This window comes from Sesamum indicum, linkage group LG1 (genome assembly GCF_026168435.1).
Source record: "Sesamum indicum cultivar Baizhima isolate 11 linkage group LG1, ASM2616843v1, whole genome shotgun sequence".
NCBI classification, from domain to species: domain Eukaryota; kingdom Viridiplantae; phylum Streptophyta; class Magnoliopsida; order Lamiales; family Pedaliaceae; genus Sesamum; species Sesamum indicum.
In genome coordinates this window covers 10,331,297-10,350,411 of record NC_142657.1, presented here as the reverse complement: position 1 = coordinate 10,350,411, position 19,115 = coordinate 10,331,297, and the positions used below count along the sequence as shown (strand labels likewise).

Genomic DNA, 19,115 nt, shown 5'->3' with positions numbered 1-19,115 from the left:
TGAAATTCTTAATGTTAGTGACTAATTAATTCATTGCCGAGTTACTAACCGTATGATGCATGTTCAAAACTTGATTACTATTGTGTATGGGATGAATGATGTGAGTAGTAGGAGAACGTTGTGGCGTGATTTGTGTGACCTATCAGAAGAAATTGCTGAGGAAGCGTGGTTTGTGATGGGAGATTTTAATGTGGTACTTGATATGAGTGAGGTCTGTGGTGCCTCGGGAGATATCACGCAGGCAATAGAGAAGTTTCAATCATGTGTCATGGAGATGGGTCTAATTACACTTCCTATGCAGGGAGAAACATTTACTTGGCATAATTGCAGTAGAGATGGTAGAAGCTTGTGAAAAAGACTTGACAGAGTATTAGCCAATGTGGTGTTACACAAGTGGCCGAATGCGTATTATAGGTGCCTTGCCCCTACTACTTCTGATCACTCTCCGCTATTGTTGCAAGGTGGCTCTCGACTAAATTATGTAAGTCCTTTCCGATTTGATAATTACTTAGCATCATCTTCCCAATTTTTGGATGTTGTTAACTCGGTATGGATGCATGAAATCAAGGGTACTCGTATGTATGGGGTTACTAGAAAGTTACGTGCTCTTAAGCCCATTTTTAGGTTGATGTGGCAACAAAAAGGGGATTTTTCTCTCAATGTACAACAAGCCAAGGAATTCCTCGCTACAGCCCAGGAACTCCTTGCTCACGACAGACATGATGAGACATTGTTGTTATTAGAGCACTGTTGTAAAATTGTGCTCATGAAAGCTGTGAAGTTAGAGCAAAGCATGCTCCGGCAACGGGCTAAAATGCAATAGCTGAAGGAGGGTGACCAATGCTCGAGGATCTTCTTTCACAAAGTCGCCACCCGACGAGCAACAAAACGGATCTACCAAATAAAAGTGCCTGATGATAACACGACCAACGAACAGGAGGATATTGTTGCGGAATTTGTGCACTATGTCGAGACCTTATTAGGTGGTGTTCGCCAAGAAAGGGAGTTCAACCTAGAACATTTGAGGTCAAGGGCCACGCATGTGTTAACGGAGGAAGAAGGGGACATGCTTGTAACCCAAGTCACCGGATATGAAGTTAAGAGGTTTTCTTTGACATTGAGGAGGGCAAGGCACCGGGGCCTGATGGTTTTTCGACAGGATTTTATAAACTTGCATGGCCTATCGTTGGTAGGGAGGTCACAAATGCAATACTGGAGTTCTTTCATCACGGTCGGTTGTTGAAGCAAATTAACTCTACGGTTATTTCTCACATCCCCAAGGTATATAATCCCTTATCGGTTTGTGATTTCAGGCCTATATCATGCTGTAATGTGCTTTACAAAATTATTTCTAAGATATTAGTCAAGAGAAATCGGTTGGTGCTTGATAAATTAATTAGCCCTGCACAAAATGCCTTTGTCCCGAAACGTAGTATTGGGGACAATGTCTTACTCGAGCAGGAATTATTTTCAGGTTACAACCAACAATGTAAGCCCCCTCGGTGTGCGTTGAAGGTTGACTTACGAAAAACTTATGATATGGTGGAGTGGGATTTTCTGTTTGCGGTTCTAAGGCTATATAAATTTCTAGAACTCTTCATTGGATGGATACGTGAATGCATTACAACCACAACTATTACTATTGCACTGAACAGTGGCATTCATGGATTCTTTCGGGGGGCTCGAGGGCTTAGACAAGGAGATCCCTTGTCTGCTTATCTATTTGTGTTGGTTATGGAAATTCTTGGCCTTATGATCCAACAGAAAATTGAGGTTCAAGGCGGATTTGTTTATCATTGGCAATGTGAGCAGACAGGGCTCTTCCAGCTATCATTTGCTGATGATTTGCTACTCTTCTGTCGTGTTGATGAGTCCTCTATACGGGTATTTAAAGAAGGTTTGGACGACTTTTCTGCTTTATCTGGTCTTCATACTAATGCTGCTAAAAACCAGGTTATTTTCTCTAAAGCCGCTCAGCCGCTTAAACATGCAATTCTAAGCATCCTCGATTTTCAGGAGGGAGAATTGCCAGTTACATATCTCGGATTTCCACTTATGGCTTCTCGGCTTTCCATCTCTGATTGTAATCCTTTCCTTATTAAGATTGATAAGAGGTTGCAGGGTTGGGCTTCCATTCAGTTATCATTTGCAGCTAGAATTCAACTCATTAAATCAGTACTCATGTCACTAAAAATTTATTGGGCTATGGCATTTGTTTTGCCAAAAGGAATTATTAAGGAGATAGAGAAACGATTCCGCAAGTTCCTGTGGAAAGGTGCATCAACCTCTAGATATCCGAAGATTTCCGGGAATCAAGTGTGTCGCCGATGGAAGAAGGAGGACAGGGAATCATGGATGTAGCAGCCCTCAATCGAACTCTTATGAGTAGACATATCTGGAGAATAGTAAGCAGATCCAGCGGTTCTATATGGGTAACATTGATTTGCACCATGAGACTTCATGAAAAATCTATATGGACAGTTGAGGCTAATTCCGAGGCATGAGGTTGGCCCAAATTGCTTGGACTATGACATATACTACTGCCTCATATCCATTATAAAATCGACAATGGGGAATTAATATATATATGGCAGGATCCTTGGCATCCTATGAGTATCTTAATGACTATATTTCCACATGACCCCTATCACACCCGCACATGGGCGTACGTGCTCCTTAAAGAGGTTATTAACAATGGAGTATGGCATTGGCCATTGCCTCTCACCACAAACACGGGTGGACAATATGATGTTGGACATCATCCAAACTTTGCCTCCACTACAAGGCACACAAGACTCGATCGCTCTGAGGGGAGGCCCGTACACCAATCAGAGGGTGTATGACATTTTTCGTTCTTTAGGCCCGAAGGTAGGTTGGTATTCACTCCTTATGGGCCCATTCAAAATTTCCAGGAATTCGTTTATCTTATGACTAGCTCTACATGAACGACTATCCACTATGGATCGTCCATGGTTACAACATCTTAATAGGGATTGTGTTCTTTGCTCGAGGGGGACACTGGAGACTCACCAATATTTGTTATTTTCGTGCCCTTACTCAAAACAGTGTATTAGAATCTTATGCTGGGAGGTCCTGTTTTCATGGACAAACAGAGGATGGATGATTGATGTGATGATTGTTGCACGAAAGTGGAGGGGCAAGCACGTGGTTACGCCGCCTATCGCAACCTTTTAGCATATCTAGTATATCACATTTGGCAGGACCGCAATAGAAGAAAATTTCAGCAATTGGATCGAGACCCTTCGGCAGTGGCTAAGATTATTCTAGACGAAATTAGATTACATATACTTAGTGTAGAGTTGCCGAATAAAATTAGTACGATAGCCTTGTATAGATTATGATAAATTTCATGGCATACAATATCAGTCATATGACTGTACATTATGATTTTTTCTTAATGCAATTTATCTTTACCGAGAGAAAAAAAGTTAATAAGTTACTTATATTTTATTATCATATAGTGATAATATTTTGTGTGTAGCAATAATATTCGATAGTTAAGTGATTTAAGTTAAGTGATATAGTATAAAACACAAGTCATTATATATATATCAAATCTTAACTACTTTGTCATTTGAATTTAAAATAATTTAAAAAATAAGACGTTTGTATCATTATAAATAATGTGCCTGCAGAAATGAATTACAAAAACAAATCATAGAGTTGTGAATCTACCCTAGCATTGAGAATTCTCTTATTATTCCTGTTTTTTTATTTTATTGATTGAATACGAACACATCATATTATTAATTTAATTTTATCTGGTAGTTTTCTTCCATTTAATGATTTAATGAGATTACTTTTTTATTCCTTGAATTTTGTGATTTTATCAATGATTATGTGTGATTTTGTGATTTGCAGGAAAAGAACGACAAATTACATGTATATGTAGCAATGCACTGGAAATTGACACATATAAACGGATTACCAGCAATAGTACAACAGGTGGAATCATTGTTGCTTCTTCTAAAGGATATCAAGTAAAGCCATCAATGAAAAAGCCGACGTCAAAGAGTTCCATAATATTAGACGACTGAAATATTTGTACACTTATATTTATCAAGGTAAATGATTTTATTAAGTATTTGAGAAACACGAATAATGTATACAAGGAAACCTTAAAGTGTTCATTTTTAATCATTCTTTTTATATAATCAGGTTTTTTTTTAATAATATAATCTATTTTTTCTAAGTATATAAAAGAACATGTTTATCCAGAATATATGTATTTATCCAACAAATTAAAATTCCTTTGATTCGAAATATCATTAATATAAATTTAGTTATTATTCATTTTATCTAATAATACAAAACTATAATATCTTTCGCCAAAAATTTCTCCAGCACAAATTGCGATGCACAGATAAAAATTCATTTGTTTCGAAATATCAATAACATATATTCAGTTATTATTTATTATATATAATAATATGAAATTTGTAATATCTTTAGCTGAAGATTTCTCCAGTACAAATTACGCTACACTGGCACGATAAATGCGCTTTCCACCTTCACAATTTTCTCTGTACTTAATAAAAACTGTATTAAAATAAGTATCAATAAAAGATATTGTCATGGTATTTCAAAACTGATGAATCCCTCTCATTTGTCGTCTCTTTTTTTCATTCATTCTACCTTTGAATTATTTAAAATACTAATTCTGTTTTAAAATTTAAATTATCTATAAGTCTTATGTATTTATTCTTAAAACACATGTTTGCTTTATAGTAGTCTTCTTTAAATTTTATTTTATGACTTAATGAAATGAAATGATTTTTTATTTATTATTAGTAATTATGTACCTTATTTATTTTTATTTTGAAGCACATGTTCCTTATTTATTTTAAAGTATGTATTTCTATATTCGAAAAAGTAGTTCTTATTTTAGGTAATTAGTTAGTAAACAAGTTTAAGTTTAATTAACTTTATATTCAACACAATTTTCTATTTTTATACTTATTTATTACTTTAACTTTAATTTTAGATTATTTATCGTCAATTTATTTTTATATTTAAAAATTTTATAAAATTCATACATCTACTTGTTATTTAATTAGAAATACATATCTTCTGTGAACTGGCGAACTTGTCGTTTAGGATTTCTTAATCATTGTAATTTTTTATTAATAAATTTTAAACACATATCTTTTATGACTTGGCGTAAAGAAAATAATAAATATTTAATATAAAATAAATAGGGACAAATCCTAATATGCTAGAGCGGAGAAATAGTGTAAATGGATGAGTTTTCACAATTATTCCAGAATTATAATGCTCTTGGATTTTATAAGATTTATCTATTTTTTGTTCTAGATATAAGCTCACAATTGAGTTTAAGATTTTCAGTGGTGGTGCCTGCTAGGTATACGGCGAAAATACCCGAAATGCCCTTCATTAAGGGTATTTCGGTCCTTTCACCCGGGATCCGCGCCTTTCTGCCGGTCGGGTCGGAGCGTACCTGACCCGGATACTACCGCCCGCTCGAAGATCCAGACAATTGCAGCCGTCCGATTGTAGACGCAAGCTAGCGGGATGAGGCCACGTGGCCTCAGCAACAGTGCCCCACTATGCCTTATAAATATCCCTTGACGCCATATTTCGAAGTAATTAATGCTGAATTCATTTGAGCTACTTACCGGATCGCACACTTTTTCCTCGATTAGCCTAACTTGAGCGTTGGAGGGTCATTGTCGGGGACGTGCCCGATGAGCTCACCTTGCTTATTTATTCTCAGGAATCCCAAACTTGGTCCTGATCGGAGTCGATCGTCTGCAGTGAGGTTGCTCATCCCAGGTCGAAGATTTCGAACAGGATCAGTGCCCAATTCATCATTTTTGACAAGGAAGTGGAAAAATTTATAAATTGAAGTGTGTTATTTCTGCTTGAGATTTCTGATAAGGTAATTAATGATTTAAGAGCAACATAATTCCACATGCATGTTGGGTTTTAATATATGGTACAATTTATTTTATTAGTTTTACTTAAATAATCATAAGCAAGTGCAAATTACAGATGGAGAGCGATGTGAAGAAATTGTGCTTCAGACATTTGATCAACTCAGATTCTCCAGATTTATTTTTCAAGTTAAAGTTACTAAGTTTACGAGTATGCAAGGAAGCAGAAAGTTTATAGTGGAATATTTTGTGCAATGGTGGGATGTGTATTGGATTGCTGTGTGTTTTCTTTTCATGGTTAGTTTTATTACAGGGATGTGTTTGGTTCTTATTCTGGAAGAGTGAAATCAAATAAAAAATCAAATGTGCAATACAATGAGTAAACTATGGTGGGATGTAAGCTGCATTTATGTTGATTTTCCGTGTATTTTTTGGCACGCTTTCTGTTCTTGATAAAGTAGCTTTAATTTTGGTTTCAATGCCACACACTTTTAATAATAGTTTTATGCTATGTTGGACATATTGAAGGTAAATTGCACGATACTTTATAAAGACATTTTTGAATAAGTTAGTTATTTTATTATGAAGACATTTTTGACTTTATAAAAAAATTAGGGTAACGGTGTCATTGTTAGTCATTTGTGAGTGTGGAAGGACTTTTCATTTTATATTAGTATAGATATAGATAATTTTTATTCAACCTTATAAGTATGCATTATTGAGTATTTATTATTATAGTCAAGATCAAAATTGAAAATATTTTCCGTGCCTCGGCATGGATCTTGTACTAGTTAACATCATAATTGAATAAATTTGAAGTCAAATTGATTTATATCTATTGAAGTGAATATATCATATTATCAACAACCAAGGTTATTTTTGTCCATTTTTATTTTAAGGGTTAAATATAATTACCATCCCTAAAGTATCCACTCCCACATCAATTACCTCCTTAAAATATTAAAACCTTAAAAAAAAAAAAAAAACCTGACCTATTACTTGGTTTAATAAAAAAGTGAAGTAAAATAAAATGGCCAGTAGGATTATAAAAATAAAAAGAGTTCGATGAACAAGTGAAACTAGAATTAGGCAAAGGTTTGATAAAGAATGATTTTTTTGACATTTTAAAAATCTCTTTATTTATTTTTTTCACAAAGCAATATTTATAAGGGTAAAATGAACTTTTAAAACTCAAGAATTAAACGTCAGGAATTTTTTTTGAAGATTTTAATACTTTATCAAATAATTGATGTGGGTTGAATATTTCAGGGATGGCAATTGTATTTAATCCTTCATTTAATTTAAAGAATTATCACAAAAATAGGGAGGTAAGTTAATGTTTCTTTAATTTAGGGAGGTAATTGATGAGAGCGGCATATTTTAGAGTGTAAAATATATTTAACCCATTTATAAATTATTTATATTTTACACACATTTGAATGTGTCAGCATGAAGCGAACTTTGCTTTTGTTTGCAAAAAGCGTATTCTTGAATCACACATTTAAATCAGCAGAAAAATCAAGAAATTAACAGAAGGAACAAAAGATATGAGGCATTGAAATGATCACACTACCATTCATCAAGAGGTGCTACATAAAAGTATCTTACAAAGTCCCAATCACCAATTCATAAATCAAAATTTGGACAAAAAACCAGTCACCAAGAACTAGAAAATGGGCATCAGACAAAATCTGCTGTGATCAGATGGTAAGATTCTCTTGAATGCCTGTAAATGTCCCGATTATCTTGCCGCCCATGTCTGGAAATGTCTCGCTGCCAGGAAGAGGCCTAACCTTTCCCGTTCTGTCGACTTCAACTGGATACTTGAGCAGGTGGCCTCGCATTTCGCTTACTTCATTTGCTGCAAACTGTTTCCAGTTCTGCTCACCCATCCATCTTACACGTCTCATGCACTCCAGACTCTCTGGTTGCTCAAAACATTGCTCTAGAGTGCCTGTGTGCTCTGCCCAAAGCGACATTCTATATCCATAGATCTACAGCCAAGAAACCACATCGTTAGATATGGAATGTAGTTACCTCCAGTTGACGTCAGTAGAGAATATCAAGTAAATCCATAATACACTAAGCTCCCAGCAACCAAGACAATCTCCGAGAAGAGTACAAGTTATAAATATTTTGTGTATGTTCGTTTTCCAATATCTACTTGGGTAACATGTAACACCATACATCCTCAAATGAGGTCTACAACTTGATGTATAGCTGCATTAGGACCAGATCAACTCGACCATAGACATAAATACAGGGGAAAAGTTTTATCTAGGATGCCTGTTTTGATGCATTATTCACAGAATAATCTCTTTCCATCTCTATGCATTAATTGGAAAATAACAGAAAATAACACCTATATAGAATATGTTTGGAATTTACTATGACATGTCACTTGCATTTCTGACAACTGAGGGAACTATCTACTCATTTTTGTCCGAGTTAGCAGTTCGAGTATGTAAAATGTCAAGTAAGCATTACTTAGTTATTAGATCGAAGCAACTTGTCAAAGCTAATATGGTAAGTCTTTACCTGCCCATGTGGATTTCCATGTCTGTTTGTCCATGTATAATGAGGCTGATATGCACCCATAGCAATTTCAGTGTCTCTGGTTCCTTCTAGAGAGCGTTGGTTGATGTTAGCGGAGCCTAATATCACATATTCATCATCCACTATCATTCCCTTTGAGTGAACATAGATCATGAACCGCCGGTTTTTCCGAGTGAGCGCCTGGATTGTGACACCACATATTCAAAAGTTAAGAACATGTTGAAAAAGCAAGGTCAACATGGAGCATATGAACGTCAAATCATAAGAACTAGTTAAGGTTCAAGAGAAAGTACTTGTGGGGTATTTCCATCCGAGCCTTTTGTGATGGGCTTGCCGCCACTGTCTTCAGCCTCACGATTCCCAAGGCAGAAGAAATTCAAATAATCCTGCGGTTCATACTCTTTCTCTAGCCCCATCTCTTCTAAAGCCTTGTAGATAGTCTCGTACATCATTTGCATTGTATTATACTGCAGACATGCAGAATCTTAGTAGTGCTTACAAGAAGAGAAGCATACTGCAGCATAAGCAAGAATTTGAATTTTTCATCATTGTGATTACTAAAAGCTACTTGCTTACCCCAATGGGAAGAAACATCCTACAATATTGATCAGATTAATGAGATGGCGACCCAAGAAATATCTCAGTTTCCTACTTACCGTAGCATTACATGAAGTTGCGACGTTAATGTTTTTATGAACCTTTAGAGGAGCATGCTTAATGAACTAGAAAATGCCACACAAAGATGTAATAGCTCTTGTTGCTTTCTTATTGTTTTGGATTAACAGCAGCAGTCTTGATTAAGGGAAGTAATATGCAAAATTTGCAGTTTTGTTTCCTGATCACTATTTCTTTCTAAGGGGGCTGATACAGACGTTATCTTGCATGAAATGAATAGAGGAAGTACAATCCTTAAAAGAGGGTGTAAAATCTACCTGCCAAAACAGGATTCTCTGAGTGGGAGTACTGGTAGGAACTCCCTCTGGCCACATTGGAATGATAATGTAAACAGAAAACCTTTCCCTTGCTCTGATTTTATTAGCAACCTTGAGAGCAATTTCCATAGGGATTAAATTGTTTGCACCTGACAACAAGAAAGCCATTACTTATGTCGAGGAGAAATGAAAATGTGCCCCTCAAAGCCACAGCAAAGTAATTCTTATTCTTTTTAATTGATTAAATAAAGTAGCTAGTTATTAGATACTGCAATTCTCTCTTTTACAGTGCCAAAGACATCTGAGTCTCCTCACCCAAGTCCTTATAATTAGCCCAATTGAATGATGACCCAAGGAAGTACTGGTTCTCGATGTAAATGAAATGTTGAGCTGATCGGATAGCCTTCACATAAGCAGTATGTATGCTCATGTCAATCAGTATGTTCTTCCCACATACCAGGTTCTGTTATAATGCAGCGAAGTTATTAAGTTTCACAAGGATCAGAGTATTGAAACCTGTCTTAAGATCTAAGAGGAAAAATAGATATTTACCCTGTTTGGAGCTTCTTTTGGATCCTTGGGGAAGCCTTTAACTGAGTTTGAGTCAATTGAACGAAAAACCTACATTGTGCATTAAATTTAGCCCCGAAATAGAAGCAAAAGTTTTAGAACAAGATTTCTTTCATACCTGAACATGCCAACCCTCTGGATCACCTTGTGTCTGGTTGGCAGCCTCAGCTATCCCCAATACATCAGCGATTCTTTCAAGCTTGAGTAAGGAATCATCATAAGAAGCTTTCATTTTCTGAAGCCCGTGGCGCTTTGAGGCCTTCAACCAACGCTCTTCGAAATTGGTCAAGACATCGTATGCAGCTGGACCATCAATTTTACAGTGTAAATCATGCCATGGCTCTCGTGGACAACCAACAGCAGGCCCCTGATTCGGTTGAAGATATATTCAAGAAGAGATAAAGATAGAAAGATAAAAAGAGAAGGCAGCATCGAGTTTATTTCCTACATTTGAAAAGTTCCACTTTTCCTGCTTATTATCAATGTCCTTACATTCTTTGAGAATATGATGGGTTCACAACGCTCCACTACTCGTGTCATTGAATTCTTCTAGATGTCACATGTTATTGGCGACAAACTTATTATTTATTGTGACAGAAATGATAACAAAACAATGCACATGAGAGAGAAATAGATCATATGCCAGAAAAACAAACTAAAAAACTTCATAAAAGAATTACCGTGAAATTGGGATTATGATAGTCATCTTTGTGAACAGTTTGCAATGTTCTAAAAATTGGGTGCTTTTGGGTATCATATCTTCCCTTGCACAGATCAAGGCCCCCAACAAATGCTATGATCTTTCTCCTATAGTTACCTGCATCAGCATCTACTATCACACTTTTCTGATGATGAGTATAGATTGTTCCAGTTTCCTGAGGACAAAGGAACAATTAAGTGACTGTTAACTGAATCCAAGAAAATAACATTGAAGATTAAGAAAGAAGAAGTAGACAGGCTACAGACATCCTCATGTAAAATGAAATCCTGATGCACACATATAAGAATCCACCTTCTAGCTTTTTCAAGGGAATTAGATCCCCTTATAGTCATTTTTTTTGACAGTAGAATCACTTTTCTAACATAAAGTACCAATAATTATATTCCAAACTGTGATGTTTACAGTTCAAAAATGCCCTTCTGATTTCCCACGATTCATTAGCATTCTGAAGCACATCGAGGCGTTCAAGTTGTGAAATTGAGGTACCCTTTTCAGAAAGAAATTATTTTATCAGGTTTTCTCTAAGGAGAAGGTTATGAAGCCAACCTGCTTTTTGGCCCAGCTACCTTTCTTAGCACTCCGTGGACACAGCAGCACCTGGACAGATGAATGCTTGAAATAACGCCGTGTTTCTTCGTCACTTGTATTCATTACGCCTTCCTGAATGTTATATGAAGTAGGAAAATGTTCAGGTAAAGATTTTCACCATAGTTCATCCGGGAAAAGGCTATAGCTGCTGATTAAGACATTTGCAGCTAAAAGTGACATTGCAAAGATATCGAGTAAACAAGAGAAGGCAGTTATGATCACAACTGATATTCGGGATTTCCTTCGTTAGGTCCTAGCAGCCGTGAAAATTAGAGGCAAACTAAACTGAAGTGGCTAGCTCTTATTTGAACTCAAATTCATTGACCATTGAAACTAAATTCCCTCATACTTTCATCAATTTTTTAATTGGAAAAAACAATGAAACACCATACAAGAATGGCAAGATGGTTCTTACAGTCTTATACCCCAATATGCTTGTGGAAGTAGGATCATCCCATACTAGGAGCAGCACCCGGACACCTTCCTGGGATTTCACCTTCAAAAGCTCACCTAATGTACTATTTGTTACATTAGGATCATCCCTGACAAGTTGAACTAAGTGGTAAACAGACCACCCTGTGATATAAATTAGGCGACGAGCCTGAGATATCGCATCATAAATATCACGCCAACAGTGTCCATGTTGATAGAGTCTGCCATTAGCCAGCCACAATTTTGGAAGCAAATCATCGTCGGCATGGGCGTCTTGATACAGTGTGACTGTTCCTCCTCTCCGGAGAGGGAAATAGGTACCAGGTACACCTTGATAAGAAAGGTCGCCTCCCACCCCACCGTGATATAGGGGCACCCTATCCATTGGTATATATTGAATTGAAAGGCTCAACTCAGCCCCTGGGTTGCATTGCTTCCCACTTGCACCAATTATGGGATAAGTACCCTCAATTCTTGCACCTGAGATTAGTTGCTCGACTGGGATTCCAACAGCCCCCATAATCTGAGATCCCACAATATCACTGTCTTTAACCACAAAATGCACTTCGGCACCATAATGAGCCACTGGAACGTGAAAATGCTGGTTCCAAACAGGGTTCTCACTGTTACTTATCACGAAAGTCCTACCAACAACGGCATCAGACACCGTAATAGTGACATAAGGATCACTTGTTATCTTGGTAGGCGTGTTTCCTTCCACTTTACTCATAAACTTCCCAGACAATCTCCCAAACATATCACCTAAACTCTTGTGGAATAAATCCATATTCGGAAGATTCCTGGCTGCCTTCACCCAAATATCCAAATTTCCATGCAACAACAACACCCTGAGTGACCCTGCAGCAGTCTTGAATGGCACAAATTGCACACCTTGACCGTGCTGCGAGCCCCCAGACATTGAATCAGAGTAAGTTAAGTGAGCCATCTTCCTGTTTCCTTGTTACCTCACACTAGAAATCTTAAAAAGAGACTTTTTCTTATCTTGAAACGGGATAATTTAGCACCAAAGAGGGAACCACACAGAAAGGTCAGGAAAGCTAACAGATCGGACAAATAACAGTAATTAAACGTATCAAGATTCAATGTCTAAATTAATCTGTAATATCAATAACTATACAAAGAATGCTCTCTGATAATCACAGTAAAGTCAACAAGAGAAAAAACAAAGAATACAATGTATCTAGTTTATGCTCAAACTGCTGGAAACTAAAGAACGAAACGAAAAGTAGAAACAAGAACAGATCAAGGATCAAAAACAATTCTTCAAAGAAGCCAAAGGACCATCCAGAAGTTCTCAAAAAAACTTGAGAAATGGAACCCAAAACTACCCAGGTACCAATCTGAACCAGAAACAAACTCCAATTCTTGTAGCTCAGACTTTTAAAATAAAAAAAAAACAAAAATGGAACTGTGAAACTGGTTAGCAGTCTTTCACAAGAAATTTCTTCTTTAATAATTGGGTTTAATACACAAAGTAGGACGGGGGAAGAGGGATTAGAAGTCAATGAAAAGAGATGGGTTGACTTGGTAAGAAATATCAGCAATGCGATCTCATTAAATTTTTCAAGCCAGCCAATTGGTGGGATATTCAAGAAGTGATGGCACCAATAGAATAGACACCCATAAAGACCAATCAAAAGTTTCTTTTTCCCTCTTGTCATCAATGTAAAAACAGGAAAACGTTTCTACAGCCAGCCCACAAATATAAAAATATTCAAGCAAGTAATTTTTCTTGATAGGTAGGAGGCAGATTCCGCGAAGCAACCAGGTGGGTAAGCACACAGAGCAGAGAATCTAGCGAGTGGCGGAAGCGCCATTCGATACGTTTTCTCTGTGTTCTAATCCTTCTCGGTTTGTTCGCCAGCGAAGACAATGATAGCGCGGGCAAGAAAATGACAGCAGCGAGAAAAGTCTGCCGGCTACTAAGGAAGAGGTTGTTGAGGGGCGTCGCTCTACAAGCTAAAATCTGGTTGTTGTATTTTAGCCCCAAGTTCTTTGATAATTATATTTTGGTCCCCTCATTTTTTCAAGCTATTCAAATCTCAACCCATCAAGATTAGTACTTGTCAAAAATTAGAGGATGCATCAATCTGGGACTGGCAACCGAAGAAAGGGGATTCTCCACTCCTTCAACGGCTTGCCGAAATCCGCAACAGGATGATCACCGAATTTGGGTCTTCTGAGGCAGCGATTGAGCAGTTGACGAGATGGTCCACCCTAAAGGGACTCCAGACGTCGAAAGCCTATGAGTACTTCAGGCCAAAACTTGCGAGGCAGCCTTGGAAAGCAGCTATTTGGAATCTACATTTATTGGTAACTCGACATCAATCCAAGAGATGTTTAGAAGGGTCAGTGAGCAATTCACTGCCATGTTCCGGAGGAAGGCTTTCATCCCGCCGAAGTACTCGTTCATCATGTGGCTTGGTCTGCGCAACAGATTGGCTACACGGGACAGACTCGAGTTCCTCCATGAGGAGGACTTATGTTCACTTTGCATCAACACCAAGGAATCGGCCAAACACCTTTTCTTTGAGTGCCCGTTTAGCAACTACGTTTGGTCACATATCCGAGTATGGCTTGGGATCAACCGACGTATGTCCACCTTGCACAGTGGAGTGAAATGGCTCAAGAAGGAGAAAATCGAATCCTCCGTTCATAACAAAGCACGCCACCTCGCTTTGTCATGCACAGTTTACACCCTTTGGCGGCATCGTAACGAATTCATCGTAACCTCGCTTTGTCATGCACAGTCATGCACAGTTTACATCATTTATAAGATTTTTGTTTTTTTGAGTTAGTCGGTTACAATTACATCATAAATTTCAATAATTAATATACGTCAATGATTAATATTAAATGTGTATAAATAACCAACCAACACCTAATACGACTATAAATTAATGCCCTCAATACTGGACATTAACTTCACCAATTAAGTTACGCCTCATTGACACTTATAAAATGTTTTAAAGAGTTGCAGTATGTTAAATTTTATTTTAAAAAATAAAACTTTAAATTGCTTGAATAAATAAAATGTTAAAATTTAGAAACAATTAGGTTGTTTTATCATAATAAGCTCATTATATCGTAATAATGAGCAAAAAGAACTACTAGATTGTTAGAATTTTAAATAATGTAATATTTTTTTCGACTTGGCCCAAAATACCAATTATATGAAGAGTAAAAGTGAATAATAATAAATAATAAGGGTGTTTTGTCTCTTAAGATATTAAAATTAAAACGGTTAAAAGATATTATAAGAAAATACTGATTGATTTTATTTTTATGGAGGAGCTTATAAAATCGTATTAAATATTTTATTTTGAGATCTTATAAGTTCTTTAAATAAAAAATAATAATTTATTTGAGCTTACAAAATTTTGAACATCTTATAAGATTTTTTGACAAGTTTATAAGTTCAGTCAAAGAACGTTTTAGTCCTTAATTTCTTTTTCTTTCCCTTTGAAAAGTTCAATTTTAATTTGACAATTAAATCATATATTGTAAAATTAGAAAATAAATATTAAACAAATCATGAAAGGTGAACTAAAATCGCGTCATTTCATCAAATAAATATATGTTGCAATTTCAAGAATGAAATGTAAGCTTGCAGAATTATTCAAGAAGGAAAAAAACAACCACAAGAAGCGGTTGTATAGCCACAGATTATTCGAGTTTCCGTTACAGCAAAGGAGACTCAAGTCTTCCTTCTTATAAACAGGGAAGCAACTAACAGGATAAACTAACAGACCAAAGAAGAAAAAAAATAGAAGCGTGCTAGCGCTTTTACAATAAAGGAGAAGACTCCCAACGGTTACAAAGAAACGCATTTTCACTTAACCCACAAAGCAGAAAGAAAGCGCCGTTATGCGGAAGTGCGAGAATGACCACAGCAGCTCAGTTCTTCTTGCTCTGAGATTTTCTGCAGCTGCAACCTTGAGAATCACTGTTGGGTTTCATCACCCCCCTCGCAAGTTAAACTTGGGTGGAGATTAACCAAGTATAACTTGGACTTTAAGTGAAGAAAGGAGTTGGCAGGTAAGGGCTTTGTGAAAAGGTCTGCAACCTGCTGCTTCGAGATCACATATGTCGGTTGAATTACTCCTTCTTTGTATTTGTTCCTCACTATATGACAGTCTATTTCGAGGTGTTTGGTCCTTTCATGGAATACTGGGTTCGCAGTAATGTATAAAGCAGCCTTATTGTCACAGTAAAAGGGGATTGGTGTTTGGACATCAACTCCCATGTTCTTCAAGATGTAGATCAACCATGTAACTTCACAAGTGGTGGCGGCCATGCTCCTGTACTCAGCTTCAGCTGATGATCTAGCCACGGTCGTTTGCTTCTTGGTTTTCCAAGATATAGGTGCGCCTCCCATGAATACACAGAAACCAGTCAGCGACTTCCTTGTCAATTGGCATGTGGCCCAATCTGCATCACAGAAAACCTGAAGTGAGAAGTCTGAATTTGCAGGGAAAAACAAACCTGTGGAATTGCTCCCCTTTAAGTATCTGACAACGTGAATGGCAGCATTCCAGTGTGCTTCACAAGGATGTTGGAGATGTTGGCTCAATTATTGCACAGCGTAGCATAAATCTGGCCTTGTAAATCCCAAGTATAACAATCTCCCAATCAACCTTCTATATTTTGAAGGATCAGCAAGCTCTGCTCCTGTGTTTTCTGTGAGTTTCAGCCCTGGAGGCAATGGGGTAGTGACATGTTTGCCTTTATCAAGCCTCACATCAGCAACTATGTCCTGTGCATATTTGTGCTGGGAAACTATCATTCCTTCTGTAGAACGAGCTATCTCAAGACCCAAAAAATATTTAGCACTTCCTAAATGCTTGACAGTGAACAATCTGTCTAAGTAGTCTTTGACCTGCACTATTGAATCTTCAGAGGCAGAGGTAATTAATATGTCATCAACGTATACAAGTAATGCAATCAAATTCATTCCAGAACCTTTCACAAATAGACAGTGGTCATGACTGCATTGGACAAAACCAAATTCACTAACTTTCTTTGTAAATTCCTCATTCCACTTCCTAGAAGCTTGCTTCAAACCGTATAGTGATTTTTCCAGTTTGCACACTTTCCCTTTTGGGATTTCATAGCCTTGAGGGGGTTCCATATAAATTTCCTCATCAAGGTAACCATGCAAGAAAGCGTTGTTAACATCAAGATGGTGCAGTGGCCAATTCTTTCCTACAGCCACAGCTAGGAAAAGTCTTACAGTGACTGCTTTTGCCACAGGAGCAAAACAGTCATTGTAGTCTTCTCCTTCAATTTGGCTGTAGCCTTTGGCCACTAACCTTGCTTTGTACCTCTCCACAGTCCCATTGGGATTGAGTTTTACCTTATACAGCCATTTACATCCAATGGCTTTCTTGTTAGCAGGTAGGTCTGCCAACTTCCAGATTTTGTTTTTCTCAAGTGCATTGAGTTCTTCTTGCATAGCTTTTTGCCACTCCATCTTCCCTCGTGCTTCTTCGTAGCCCTTTGGTTCCTGCATGTTAGAGAGATTTTCCACAAAGCAAGTGTGTGCTTGTGTCATATAACAGTTATTGGTGCTGTCAGCGTTATAACATTCATAATCCCTCATCCAGGTTGGTTTGTTATGAATTCTGCTAGATCTCCTAAGTGATGCAGTGTCTGTTCTTTGTTCCTGATCTGGTTTATCACTAATTTCACTATGGGATTCTATAGGCTCTTCATTGTTGATGATGTCACTAACTACAGGGAGTGGACAAATTAAATCAGCATCATCTTCATTGTGATTAGAAAAAGGGAATGTATTTTCATAGAAGATTATATCCCTGCTTACATGTATATTGCCAGTGCTTAATTCCATGACTTTGTAGCCCTTGGTACCATGAACAAATCCTAGGAAGACACACTTTAAAGCCCGAGGTTCAAATTTGTTTTTAAAAGGAAGAGTGTTAGTGATAAAACAGAGACAACCAAAAACCTTGATATGCTCATAAGCAGGTTTCTTTTCATAAAGAATTTCATAGGGGGACTTCCACTTAAGAATTTTGCTGGGCAATCTGTTGACTAAATAAGTGGCCATAAGTAAGGCATCAGTCCAGAATCTTGAAGGCATATTAGCATGGAACATTAAGGCTCTAGCGATTTTGAGAAGGTGTTGATGTTTTCTCTCAACAATACCGTTTTGTTGGGGTGTGTGGACACAAGTCCTTTGGTGTATTATGCCTTTGCTATAGAAGAAGTTCTGGCATTCTTTATTAACAAATTCCGTTCCATTGTCGGTTCTAACTTGCTTGATTTTGGTATCAAATTGAGTAGAAACCATGTTATAGAACTGTTCCATTTTAGACAAAGTTTGTGACTTGTGAAGCATTAGGTAGGTCCATGTACTCCTACTAAAGTCATCGACAATGGTAAGCATATATTCATAATTTTCAACACAGTGCCTTTTATAAGGTCCCCATACATCTATGTGAACAAGTTCAAAAACAGATTTAGTGCAAGATTCACTTAATGAAAAAGGCATTCTAGGTTGTTTTGCCAAAGGACATATCTTGCATTCCAAGTGTTCAGTGTTTTCCTTGCAAAGTTTCATCCGTTTCAGGACATCTAAGCTTGTGTGTCCAAGTCTATTGTGCCACAAAGGTTCATTACATTGGACTTTACATCTATTTATATTGCATACATCAGTGTGCAGGTTTTCTTCATTGGCAGGCATGTTCTGTTTAGAGGTTCTTGTCATTTGGTCTTGGGGTCGTCTTTCTAGCACATAGAGCCTGCCACGTTGTCTACCTACAGCCAATATACCTCTAGTCCGAGGGTCCTGCACAACACAAGTTTGGTTTGTGAAGTGAACATTAAGATCATCATCTCTACATAGTCTACTAACAGAGAGTAAATTGTGATTAAACTTAGGGACATATAGAACATCTTTCAAGACTATGTTTTCAGTAATGTGAACTTCTCCCGCAATCTTAACATCATAACTAGCACCATTAGGAAGTTTAACAGAGACTAAGTTATCAAGAATATGAGCATTTGTAAAATCATTTAATGAACTGCATATGTGGGCTGAAGCCCCACTATCTATAATCCACATTTGAGCATTGATTATAGATTTACCTGCAAATCCATGAAAGTCTGAGAAGTTGGAATTTATTTGGCCAGCGCCTTGATCTTGGATGATTTTGAGCATCTCTTTTCTGATAATGTCTGTGATGTTGGCATCTAGATTTCCATTCAGGTTTGTCTGAAGGTTGTTAGCTTGGTAATCAACACTTGAATTCATGGTTCTTACAGTCATTGGTCTACTTCCAACCTTCCTTTGATCCATCATGTTCTTGTACCACTCTGGGTACCCTATAAGTTCGAAGCATCCCTCCTTCACGTGCC

General features: G+C 37.2%; 1 protein-coding gene across 1 annotated transcript; it reads right to left on the bottom strand.

Moving 5' to 3' along the window:
* Positions 1-7,463: 7,463 nt before the first annotated feature.
* LOC105157338 (phospholipase D beta 1) lies at positions 7,464-13,649 on the bottom strand. The gene is made up of 10 exons (XM_011073740.3): positions 11,698-13,649; positions 11,241-11,354; positions 10,654-10,848; positions 10,092-10,340; positions 9,956-10,024; positions 9,719-9,866; positions 9,404-9,552; positions 8,765-8,938; positions 8,454-8,651; positions 7,464-7,909 (listed from the first exon to the last, which is right to left on the bottom strand). Exons 1-10 carry the CDS (start codon positions 12,658-12,660, stop codon positions 7,616-7,618), a joined length of 2,553 nt encoding a protein of 850 aa, XP_011072042.2. The 5' UTR covers positions 12,661-13,649; the 3' UTR covers positions 7,464-7,615.
* Positions 13,650-19,115: the final 5,466 nt, after the last annotated feature.